Genomic DNA, 12,367 nt, shown 5'->3' with positions numbered 1-12,367 from the left:
CGTAAATATTCACCAGTGAGGGTGATGGATATGGATCATGATTATGATCAAGTTTATAATGAGTATAACTCGAGTTGGGGATGCGCGACAGAGGGACAGTCTAATGGTTAGCTACCAGGACTTGTCGGGTTGGCTCTATAACCGACAGATGATATCATTAGCCACTAGGGACAGGCATTCATCATATGCATACTATATGAATTGTTTGAGATTGCCTATTTGACTGCATATTACTTGCTAATTGTCTAAATGCCTTATCTGTTCCTATTTGTAAATCTCTTGTCTGATATAACTGTGTTTGCTATATTATACTCCTGCTGGTGATAGGGAGGTCTGAAGGAATTGGAAAGGGAAGTATTAGTTAGACTGAAGAATCTTTAGTCAGTTGCCACTTACGGTTTAGTTTTTTTATAAGCTTTGATATTGTCTGGAGGAAGTTCTAGGATTGCCTTCGGCTTTCCTCTATTATGATGTATTATATATGTGGAAGCTGTTACCATGCTGGGGACCTCTGGTTCTCACCCATGCGGATTTTGTGGTTTTCAGATGCACGACGTGAGGTTTCTCGTTGAGGCATGCTGGAGACTTCTGGATTAGCGAAGATCCTTTATTCTCGGGACTCTGTTTTGGTTTATATGTTTTGCTTAGATACTTTTATCTCCACTAAATAATACAAACTGTGATGACTCCTCTTATAAGAGATTTTTGGAGAATAGGGTTCTGTATTTGTGTCCCTTTGGGTTTCCTTTGGGGTTTCCTTATTTTATTATATGTATATATATGTTGCTATGCTCGGACCGGTTATCTTCGCATCCGGATTTGAGTTTTGATATTCCCGTTTTTGACACTCTTTTGTATATATATAATCTCGCGTTAGCTTATCCTTTGTTCGTTGCGTTATCGATCGGAGGGTTGCGCTTTCGAGTTGCGATTTTCGTTTACCCCTTTTTCTACAAAGGCTCCTAGTTATAATCAATCATTCAAACTACTATACGTACTAATTTTTTTTGTTTTAGAGGTCGTAATACCTTGCCATCTCTGAATTATGACTTAAGCATAAGACTCTGTATGGTAGGGTGTTACATTATGATATCAGAGCAGTTCGTTCCTGTAGAGCCTGAGGGACGGACTGACTATGCTTCTGTGCATTCTCTGTATGTGTGTTATGTGCCATTAGTATATCTGCTTGATATAATTGGCATAAATATTCATGAGCATGCATTTGGGACTTTGAAGCACTAGACTTCCGATATTGAGACTGATCAACTTAATATCGATTGTTTGGTGTGTATAGGAACCAGATGGCGCCTCGTGGACGCGGTAGAGGTCGTAGGAGCGGTCATACAAATGCTCGTGCACCGGAGATTAACCCTAATGACCCGGTGAACTTTATGACTACATTGGAGAACATGGCTGCTGCTATACAAGCCACTACTGAGGCTCTTGGTCAACAGATGAACAACCATGGTAATGACGGAGGTGGAGTTCAGGGCCCGATGACACTGGCAAACTTTTTGAAGGTTAATCCACCTAAGTTCAAGGGAACCACTAGCCCGACTGAGGCCGATACATGGTTTCAGGCCATGGAACGAGCACTGCAAGCGCAGGTGGTACCTGAAGAGCAGCGTGTGGAGTTCGCTACCTATTTGCTCACTGGGAAAGCGTCACATTGGTGGCAAGGAATCCGACGCCTCCTGCAGCAGGGTGATGATTATATCACCTGGGATGTCTTCCAAGAGAAGTTCTATAAGAAGTACTTTCTGACTTCTGCCAGGACGGCCAAGGAGCTTGAATTGTTGCAGCTGAAGTAGGGTACTATGTCCGTATCTGAGTACACTGACAAGTTTGATGAGCTGTTCAGATTCTCTCGTATATGTCAAGGGACTCCGGTGGAATATGAGGAATGGAAGTGTGTTAAGTACGAAGGAGGACTCCGGAGCGATATTTTCGGTTCGGTGGGGCCAATGGAGATTAGGACTTTCTCCGAGTTGGTGAACAAGTGTAGGGTTGCTGAAGAGTGTGTGAAGAGGGAAGCCACTGAGAAAGGAAGTCACAAAGGATCATTTCCACAGAACCGAGGGAAGATTTTTGCACCTAGAGGTCTGCCTTTCAAGAGGGGAGGTTCCTTTAGGAGGCCCAACAACAACTACTCCCAAGGGAAAAGATTTGGGAAGCAGCCTCAGAATGATCAAGCTTGTACTAGGTGTGGGAGTCACCATCCGGGAGTACCATGCAAGGCCGGATGGGGTTTGTGCTACAATTGTGGAAAGGCGGGGCATAGAGCCGCAAGTTGTTCGGAGCAGCAGAAGCAAGGTGCTGGGAAAGCACAACAGACCGGTCGGGTGTTCACCACCTCAGCTAGGGGTGCAGAGGGATCTGAGACACTCATTTGAGGTAACTGTGAAATGGCTGGTTAAACTTTAAATGCTTTATTTGATTCGGGAGCATCGCATTCATTCATTGCATTTGAGAAAGCCCATGAGTTAGGATTGAAGATCATAACCTTAGGTTATGACCTAAAAGTATATAATGCTACCCATGAAGCCATGGTAACTAGGCTAGGATGCCCGAAAGTTTCGTTTAGGTTCAAGCAGCGTGATTTTGTCCATAATTTACTCTGCTTACCAATGATCGGTCTCGATCTTATCTTGGGATTGGACTGGTTATCGGAGAACTATGTCCTGCTTGATTGTTCTACAAAGTCGGTGTACTTTATGCCGGAAGATACAGAAGGACCGGTTGTGGTGAATAATTATTACTTGAATTCGATGATGGTGAACTGTTCCGGAATCGAATGTCAGGGTATCCTGTTGTTAACCGCGGGTGTTTCGGGTGATGACCAAAGGTTGGATCAGATTCTGGTAGTGTGTGTGAGTTTCCGGACGTGTTTCCCGATGATATTGAGGAATTTCCACCTAATCGAGAGGTCGAGTTTGCTATTGAATTGGTGAATGGGGTGGGACCAATCTCAAGTGCTCCTTATAGAATGTCACCGTTAGAGATGGCCGAGCTAGAGTCTCAGTTAGAGGAATTGTTGGGTAAGAACTTTATCCGACAAAGTGTTTCTCCGTGGGGTGCTCCAGTGTTACTGGTAAAGAAGAAAGATGGAAGTATGCGACTCTGTGTGGATTACAGGCAGCTGAACAAGGTCACCATAAAGAATAAGTACCCATTGCCAAGGATTGATGATCTCATGGATCAGTTACAAGGAGCTGGGGTTTTCTCCAAGATCGATTTGCAATACGGTTATCACCAGATAAGGGTGAGGGGTGAAGATATCCCTAAGACCGCTTTTAGGACTCGTTATGGTCATTACGAGTACACTGTAATGTCCTTTGGGTTGACGAACGCTCCTGCGGTATTCATGGATTACATGAATAGAGTGTTCCGTCTGTTTCTGGATAAATTCGTTGTTGTCTTCATTGACGACATACTAATTTACTCCAAGACTGAAGAGGAGCATGCGGAACACTTGCGGACCGTGTTGCAGATTTTAAAGGAGAAGAAACTCTATGCGAAATTGTCTAAGTGTGAGTTCTGGAAGAGTGAGGTGAAGTTTTTGGGTCACGTGGTGAGTAAGAAGGGAATAGCCGTAGATCCAACTAAGGTGGAAGATGTGATGGATTGGAGGCAACCAACCACAGTAACTGAGATAAGGAGTTTTCTGGGTTTAGCTGGCTATTATCGAAGGTTCATCAAAGGCTTTTCGCAATTAGCTTTGCCGTTGACAAAGTTAACCCACAAAGACACTCCGTTTGTTTGGACTCCTGAGTGCGAGGAGAGCTTTCAGACATTGAAGGAAAAGTTGACCACTGCACCTGTGTTAGTGTTACCTGAGCCGAACGAACCATTTGAGGTGTACTGTGATGCCTCACTAAAGGGTCTAGGATGCGTGCTGATGCAGCATCATAAAGTGGTGGCGTATGCCTCACGACAGTTGAGACCTCATGAAGTTAGTTACCCTACGCACGATTTGGAACTCGCTGCGGTCGTGTTTGCCTTGAAGGTGTGGAGGCATTATCTCTATGGGGTTAAGTTCCAAGTCTTCTCCGATCACAAGAGCTTGAAATATCTCTTTGATCAGAAAGAGCTTAATATGAGGCAAAGGAGGTGGATGGAATTGTTGAAGGACTACGACTTTGAGTTGAATTTCCATCCGGGAAAGGCAAATATAGTGGCAGATGCGTTAAGTCGGAAGTCGTTTTATGCGGCTTGGATGATGCTTCAAGAGGAGAAGTTGCTCAAGGGATTCGAGAGTCTAAAAATTGGTGCTCGAGAAGTATCTGGAACCTTGTGTTTGAGCCGATTAGAAATCTCGAGTGATTTTAAGTCCGAGCTCCTAAAGGCTCATGAGAATGATGAAGCGTTATGGAAGGTGTTACCGGCTATCGAGCAAGGAAAACAGTGGATAGTGTCGGAAGAAAAAGATGGGTTATGGAGATTCAAGGGTAGGGTCATTGTGCCGGATGTTGACACTTTGAGGCAAGATATCTTAAAGGAGGCACACAAAAGCGGATTCTCCATTCACCCGGGAAGTACTAAGATGTACCATGATTTAAAGGCGATGTTTTGGTGGCCAGGTATGAAGAATGATGTGGCGGAATATGTTTCAAAGTGCTTAACTTGCCAAAAGGTAAAGATTGAACATCAAAGACCTTCTGGGATGTTGCAACCTTTAGAGGTTCTGCAATGGAAGTGGAAAAGTATTGCAATGGACTTTGTGTCGGGATTGCCAAGGACTAGGACTGGTTTTGATGCTATCTGGGTGATTGTGGACCGACTGACGAAGTCAGCTCACTTTTTGCCCATTCGGATGACTTACACCCTTGAGGAGCTAGCTCGGTTATACATAAAGGAGATTGTGAGACTCCATGGTGTACCTGCTACTATAATCTCTGATAGAGATCCTCGTTTCACTTTGAGGTTCTGGGGTGCATTTCAGAAAGCTTTTGGAACCCGATTAAGCTTGAGTACAGCGTACCATCCTCAAACAGATGGTCAATCCAAGAGGACGATCCAAACACTAGAGGATATATTGAGAGCTTATGTTTTGGATCAACCAGCGAGTTGGGATCGGTATATGCCGTTAGTGGAGTTTGCATACAATAATAGTTACCATGCGAGCATCGGAATGGCTCCATATGAGGCATTGTATGGGAGGAAATGTCAATCTCTGCTATGTTGGTATGAAGCTGGAGAGAAAAGGCTTGTTGGGGCCGGAGATGATAGCTGAGACCACTGAACAAGTCAAGAAAATCTGAGATAGGATGCTTACGGCGCAGAGTCGCCAGAAGAGTTACGCCGATCAGAGGCGGAAGCCCTTGGAATTTGAAGAAGGAGATCATGTTTTCCTGAAGGTTACTCCAACCACAGGAGTAGGTAGGGCGTTTAAAGCGAAGAAGTTGAATCCTCGATACATTGATCCATTTCAGATCCTGGAGAGGATTGGACCGGTAGCGTATCGGATGGCTCTACCATCTCATCTTTCGAACTTGTACGATGTGTTTCACGTGTCACAGCTTCGGAAGTACACTCCTGATGCTAGCCATGTATTAGAACCTGAGTCGGTTCAGTTAAGAGAAGATTTGACGCTTCCAGCGGCTCCAGTTAGAATTGACGATACTAGTATCAAACGGTTGTGTGGAAAAGAGGTTTCATTAGTCAAAGTGGCTTGGAGTCGAGGCAGTGTTGAGGAACACACTTGGGAACTTGAGTCGGAGATGCGAATGGATTATCCGCACTTATTCTCAGGTAATTGAATTCGAATTTTGTGGGCAAAATTCCCAATTAGGTGGGTAGGATGTAAGACCCGGTTAATTAAAGGCTAATTAACCCATAAATGAGAATTTATTCTAGAAAGCCAAAAATGTTATTTTTATGGCTAAATGTGATAGAGGAGAGTGAGACGAGAATTTCGGTACCAATTTTATAGAAATCGGACCAAGATTGGACCGAACGGGCCAAACCGGTCCAACCGGATCCAAAGTGGGCCCTTGGCCCAACTAAACTAAACCTAATACACTCATTTCAGCACTCTCTCTCCTCACTACACTCAAGAAACACGCTGAAATGGAGTAAGGGAGGGGAAGAACACTCTCTCAAGTTCTCTCCCTTGGTTGATCTTCAAACCACCATAACTTTTGATCTAGAGCTCCAATTGCCGCACCGTTTGCGGCCACGCGTTCACCGCGGAGAGCTCTACAAAACCCATACAATCAATCTTGAGGTAAGCCACATTTTTCTGTTCGAAATTTCAGCCCTTGTTTTCGAGTTTCATGGATGAAATGTTGAGATTTTGGGCTCTTTGATGTTATAGGACCCAACTCTCTTGAAGGAGAAGGTTAATCTTGTCTCTTTGAACCTTGGGTGTGGTAAAATTCTCAACCCTAGTGTAATTTGTTATTCTATGATGTTGGGTATTGAGATGTTGTGTATGGGTATGATGATTGTGGCTTAGGTTGTGTATATGTGAATATTGGAGCTTGATTGGTGATTTTGGAAAGCTTGGGAGAGGGTTTTGTGTGATAAAATCTGTTCTTGGAGGTGTTGAGACCTTGAGAGCTTGTGGACATGTGGTTTGGAAGTGCTCCGGTTGAGCTTGGGAAATCGGCTAAGGTATGGTCTCGGTTTCCCGTATCTAATATGTAATGTGGTAGGAAATACTTAGGCTAGAGGCCCTAAGATAGGCATTGAATGGTTGATGTTGTTAAATGGTTGAGATATATGATGTGATCATATATGTGATTATGAATATTGATGCCTTGATTTTGTGATATATGAGAAAATGCATGTTGTGATATATGCTTGATGAATGATTAAGGTTGAATTGGTGGGTGGTACCATGTTGATGGTGAGTATGATGTTGATTATGTATAATGATGGTTGATTGGAAATGGTATTATTGGAAATTGGAATGAGAGAAGATGTATGACATGATATTGTGTTTGTCCTTTAGCCATTTGAATGAGAAGTGTTAAAAGGGTTGGATGGTGATTTTGGAAATTTTGGTAAAATGTCAATGTGTGAGTTGAGGATGGCTTGATGTTGATTTTGGTACATTTTGATTGATTTCAAATAAAAGGGATGAAATTGGCATGTTTTGATTGATTTTGAAAAGAGTTGAAAGTGGCTTGTTTTGAAAATGGCACTTTATGGTTTTGTATGAAAACATGGTTTTTGGGCATACTTTGACGGGACATAACTTGGACTACAGATCTCTGATTTGTGCCAAACCTGTTTAGAAATGAAATTGGATCCGGGATGTCCATGCCGTTCGAAGAACGGGTGAAAAACGATTTAAAATGATAAAGTTATGTCCGTCAGAAGATTGGGGGTTGAATTTGTAAATTCTGCAGCTTTTAACTTAGAAAATTGTTAGCAGAATGACCCTTCGCGCATAGGCACACTTGGCGCGTACGCGCCGATCTTCAAGAAAGCACCATCCACGCGTGCGCGTGGTGTGCGCGAGCGTGTCGATGCGCTGCACCAAATGCCCAGCCATTTTCCAGAGAGTTGTGCCAGAGTTGTGCCAGTTTTGTGCCTCGGGCGCAAGAGCACCCACGCGTACGCGTGGTTGACGCTCGCATGTCGTTTGGTTATTTTTCAACCCGCGCGTCCGCGCGTATAACGCTTGCGCCTCGATGAGATTTTGTGGCCATCCACACGTGCGTGTGGAGTGCGCGTACGTGTGGCCCTGTTTTCATCCCAAAGTTGATTTTTGAGTTTTAAAAGCCAAATTTCATACTTCTAAGCCTCCGATCTCACCACTTATGTCTTAAATCATTATGATATGCCTAGCAATGAGAGAAGGGGCTAGTAAATTTTTTTCTTAACTCTCCCAATTCATTAACAATTACGGCCCTTCGGCCCATGGCATAACAAGCACTTCCACCGCCATTCTCCGCATCTCACATAATCATCTTTGATCCTCAATGATCATCCATTTTCCCTTGCTTCACTCGCAAGTTACCACATTCACTATGGTCATCCAAAGATACTTATATATTTTTTTTCTTACAATCAAAATTATTTATTCTAAAAATTTTAACAAATATAAAGATATATAAATAATTACATCTTTAACAAATTTTGATAAAAGAAAAAAACTAATAATAAACAAAAAGATAAAGACACAGTAAACAAAAACATAAAAAATTAAATTAAAAATACAAAGTAGAAAACAAAAATGACATATTATAATTGAATAAAAAAATTATTCTATTTTTTATTCAATTTTTTTATGCAACACGAAAATGACTCATTCAACCTAACTTGTAAATACTATAATTTGAAAATCCCATAGAAGGGAATCACTCAACCTTCTACTCAATTTTTCGATATAACAAGAAAGGAGCTAACTCAACCTCACTTGTTTACATCATATTTTCATTGTGAAAGTAAAAAGTGTTTTAATATTCTTCTAATTTTTCTATGACGGCTACAATAATTTAATACATATTTATAATCTCTTATTAGGTCAAAATAAAAAAATTATAAATTTACTAATATAAAAGTCAATGTAATAACTAAATAAATAAAATCAAAATATATAAAATTAAATTGAACATTTTAATACTTAAAAATACAAACTACATTGAATACCTAATTTATTTTTCTTCCTCTTTCTCACATGCTTTATTTTTTTATTTTTTTATTTTTGAAATAGCATCACCAAATCAAATCAACTAACAAAAGTCTCTCACACTAATTTTTTTACAAAGCCCATATCCAAAAAGATTCACATAGACCACCGTAAAACAAAATTAATCAAGCCCAACAAGAGTGAAAAAAGGTCCCACCACCAAAAAAAGTCCATTCTTTTTGCATAACCTTTGAAATTAGGGGAGTTCTATGGTGTGGATGCATTAAACATCCATACCTGTGGATATTATGTGGATGCCTTGTTCAATGAACAAGTTTTGGTTGCCCATGCTCACAAGTGCAGCTGAAGGGACAACATGTCAGGGAGAAGCAGTGGTTTTGCAGATGTACTGCACAATGTAGGAAAATTAATAAGTGTAATGAGATGCTAATTATTTTTGGCGAGTTGGGGCTATTGGAGAAGTTGTAATTTTTTTTGTGTATGTGGCCATGACTGGGTTTTAGGCTTGGATCACCATTTTTTATGCAACTGTGCAGAAACAAGTTTTCTTGTGGATAAAAACAAGACAAAGATAACATTAAAAAGGTTATGTGCTAATGTGATTTTGGATTTGTTTGGGTAATCTGGTTTTTTAATTTTTAGAAAATGTGGTTAAGCCTCTGTAAGTTCTGAAAATCCTTCCGGGCCAGTCCACTGTGTAAGACCGTCCAATTGAAACCCATTAAGAATAGCTAAAGTGAATCGGTCTGTTGGACCGAATCTGAACCCGGCCGGTTTACAGAATACAACGTCGTTTCCTTCCTTGAATGGGAAAAATGGATTGCACATGTTATCCCCCCTTCTCCAACTCCTTCATGCAGCAAAGAGAAACTTGCCATAGCCTCCACTGAAGAAAGCAAACCCTAGCCGCCACCAATACTTGTCGCCGTCTGTGGGAGTGGGAGACTGTAGCTGCCGTCCCTCCCACTCAAGGAATTTCATCGTCGTGCTCTCGGGCATATCGCTGGTTCCTCGGCGTCCTGTGGTCGCTTCTCGAATTTCTCTGTGGTAGGCTGCTCGCGCCTCCCTTTGCCAGTGAGTGCTAGAGCTTTGCATGCTAGTTGCTGCTCGTCGTCTATGGTTGTATGTTGTCGATTCTGCCTCCTAGTCTCACTTGAGTCTCGTCTCAGTTACTGGCTTCTCGTGGTTCGTCTGTGTCGTCGCCGGTGGGAGAAAGAACTCGTGGGGACTCTTGCTTCGTCGCCTTCCGTGGGGTGGTCGCCGAGTCGCAGTCGACCATTGGTGAGTCTCTGCACCATCACTTCCCTGTTCCCTATTTTTCAGATTTTCCTTCTCCTCATATATTTGCATGTTGCTAAATTTCTATTCAATAAATTTGGCATGTTGCTGATCTAAATGTTGCTGTAAATTGGGACTTTACTGGGGTTTGTTAAATTTGTTGCTGTAACTTGAATTTGTTGCTGAATTTGTTGCTTCCCAATTACAGAATCAGAACATAATGCTCAGTCAGTGCTTGGTTGATTGGCTTTGCACACTGATTATATTTGATTATAAATTCTAAATTGATAACCTTTAAATTTTAAATTTGCACTGCCTATATAACTGATTCACTATTCGTTCTGTATTTTTTGTTGTTGTTAATCATTATGATGAGCTTAGTTAAAATTGGGGTGAAAACGGTTGAGTGTTTCTTCATTTTTCGTTGTTCGTAACTTCTATTCTTATTAAAAAATTTGCAATTGGTGTTCTTTTGATTTATTATAGGCTTCATATTTTTAATTTCACTCTGCTTCTAGGCTTTGAAATCAGTTTATGATAACTATGGTGCAATTATTTGGTTGAATAACTAATGTAATTATTGAGTTCAAGAGATTGAGTTTTTCTGTTCTTATTATTAGTAAGACATGGATAGTTTTTTCACTACTTTGGCACATTTATTTATGAGTTTGCTGTGGAATTCGGTGCTGTGTGGCAATTAGCACTAGTCACTTTTGATGGAGTTCCTTTGATAGCTGTCATTGGAGGCATTCACATAACCACTTTGGTCAAGGCCATGCAAATTTGTAGAAAGTAGTAAAGCATTACTTGCCTAGTCCAGCATGTATGCTCTCTGGTTCCTAGAGTAAATATTTTGTGAATTCATGAATATTATAATGTTTCTTGGAGACAAATCCACAGGGGAGCATTGTATAATGTCATGTTAACAAAGGAGAAAAAAATTCAACTCACCACACTATATAATCATGCATCTAAGCTCATTAATCATGCTAAGTGGGTAGAGTTCGATGTTGTTAATTCTCTAAGTTAGCCAGGGTCTGTTTTAGTTTTGAGTTAACAGGGATCTGTGTTTGTTGAGTTAATAGAGTTGATTTTCCTTTGTTGATTAATTGATGCTCGCTTTGTTTTGGCATGGTTTAAGGTTAAGGTAATTTGTGCGGGTAACAAAAAATAATTCAGTTAATGAAAACTGATAGGAAAAAATTATTAGTGAAGAAAGTTTACGTTTATAATCTGAGCCGTTTAATAAACGATGAAATATGATATTCATGTAATTATTAAAGTGTTGGGTACAGAACGCGAATCATGATGTATTTCAGGGTATTGTTGCATGTTTTTAAGATAACAAAATGGTATATTGTGGTGGGTTTATAGAGCAAACAACATAATATTTTATTTGGGGGCCACGAGATTTATGTGGTTGGTTTTGTGCAATAACGTTGGATGTTTTTTTTCGTTTCATCTTAATTTGTAGGCCTGATTTAAGAATTTGGCACTGTGTTGTGAATATTGCAATGGACATCCCTCAGGTTATTGACATTAATAAAATATGTGACGATGAGGTTGGTCTGACGGGCGCAGTTGATTTTGGAGATGTTGCCGATATAAGGGAAAATGATATTTTAAGGAAGGTGTTTCATAGCGAAGATGATGCATACGAGTTTTATAAAAAAATTAGGAAAATTCTACGGGTTTGGTATTAGAAGGGGAGAGATGTTCAAGGATGAGAAGGAAAATTTGGTTTGGAGAAGATTTTCTTGCAATAGAGAGGGACAGAAAGATAAGAAATGTTATAACAGGATCGATAGGAAGAGGCCTCACAAGCCAGAGACAAGGACGAATTGTGAAGCAAGAATGTGTATATATTTATACAAGGAAAGCTCGTTGTGGAGGGTCAAGAAAATCATTTTGAACCACAACCACGACATGACTCATCTTGGAATGGTTCATCTAATTCCAAGTTTTCGTTCCATAACAGATACTGCGAAAGCCCAAATAGATGGGTTTCATGGTTGTGGCATCTCAACGGCGAAGACAATGCGGTATATGGCTGGAGTATCTGGAGGGTATTCATTGGTAGGTTTTTTGAAGAAAGATGCTTACAACTACGTCGATAAAAGGCATCGTGCAAAGATAGTTGATGGAGACGCGAACGCAGCTATAGTGTACTTGGAGGGTAAAGTTGATGCAGACCCGACTTCGATAGCAAGGTATAATGTGACGGAGGACGATATGCTAGCGAATTTACTCTGGGCCGACGGTGGCAACAGGATAGATTACCAATACTTTGGAGACGTACTTGCATTCGACTCAACCTATAAGAAGAACAAATACACGAGGCCGCTGGTGATTTTCTCAGGATGAAATAACCACAAGCAAACATGTATTTTTGGGTTTGGTTTGGTGTTAGATGAGAGTATTGCATCATATACATGGATGTTGGAGAATTTTTTGGAGGTCATGTGCAGCAAGCAGCCGTCTATTGTT

At 40.9% G+C, this 12,367-nt stretch overlaps 1 protein-coding gene across 1 annotated transcript; it reads left to right on the top strand.

The window, feature by feature from the left end:
* The first annotated feature begins 11,806 nt into the window (after nt 1-11,806).
* Nucleotides 11,807-12,244, top strand: LOC107606209 (protein FAR1-RELATED SEQUENCE 5-like). The gene has a single exon (XM_016308226.1). The coding sequence runs from the start codon at nt 11,807-11,809 to the stop codon at nt 12,242-12,244; it is 438 nt and encodes a 145-aa protein (XP_016163712.1).
* The last annotated feature ends 123 nt before the right edge of the window (nt 12,245-12,367 follow it).

The sequence above is a fragment of the Arachis ipaensis genome, chromosome B1, assembly GCF_059453495.1.
Source record: "Arachis ipaensis isolate K30076 ecotype BB chromosome B1, ASM5945349v1, whole genome shotgun sequence".
NCBI lineage: Eukaryota > Viridiplantae > Streptophyta > Magnoliopsida > Fabales > Fabaceae > Arachis > Arachis ipaensis.
This window is presented reverse-complemented; position numbering and strand designations above follow the sequence as displayed.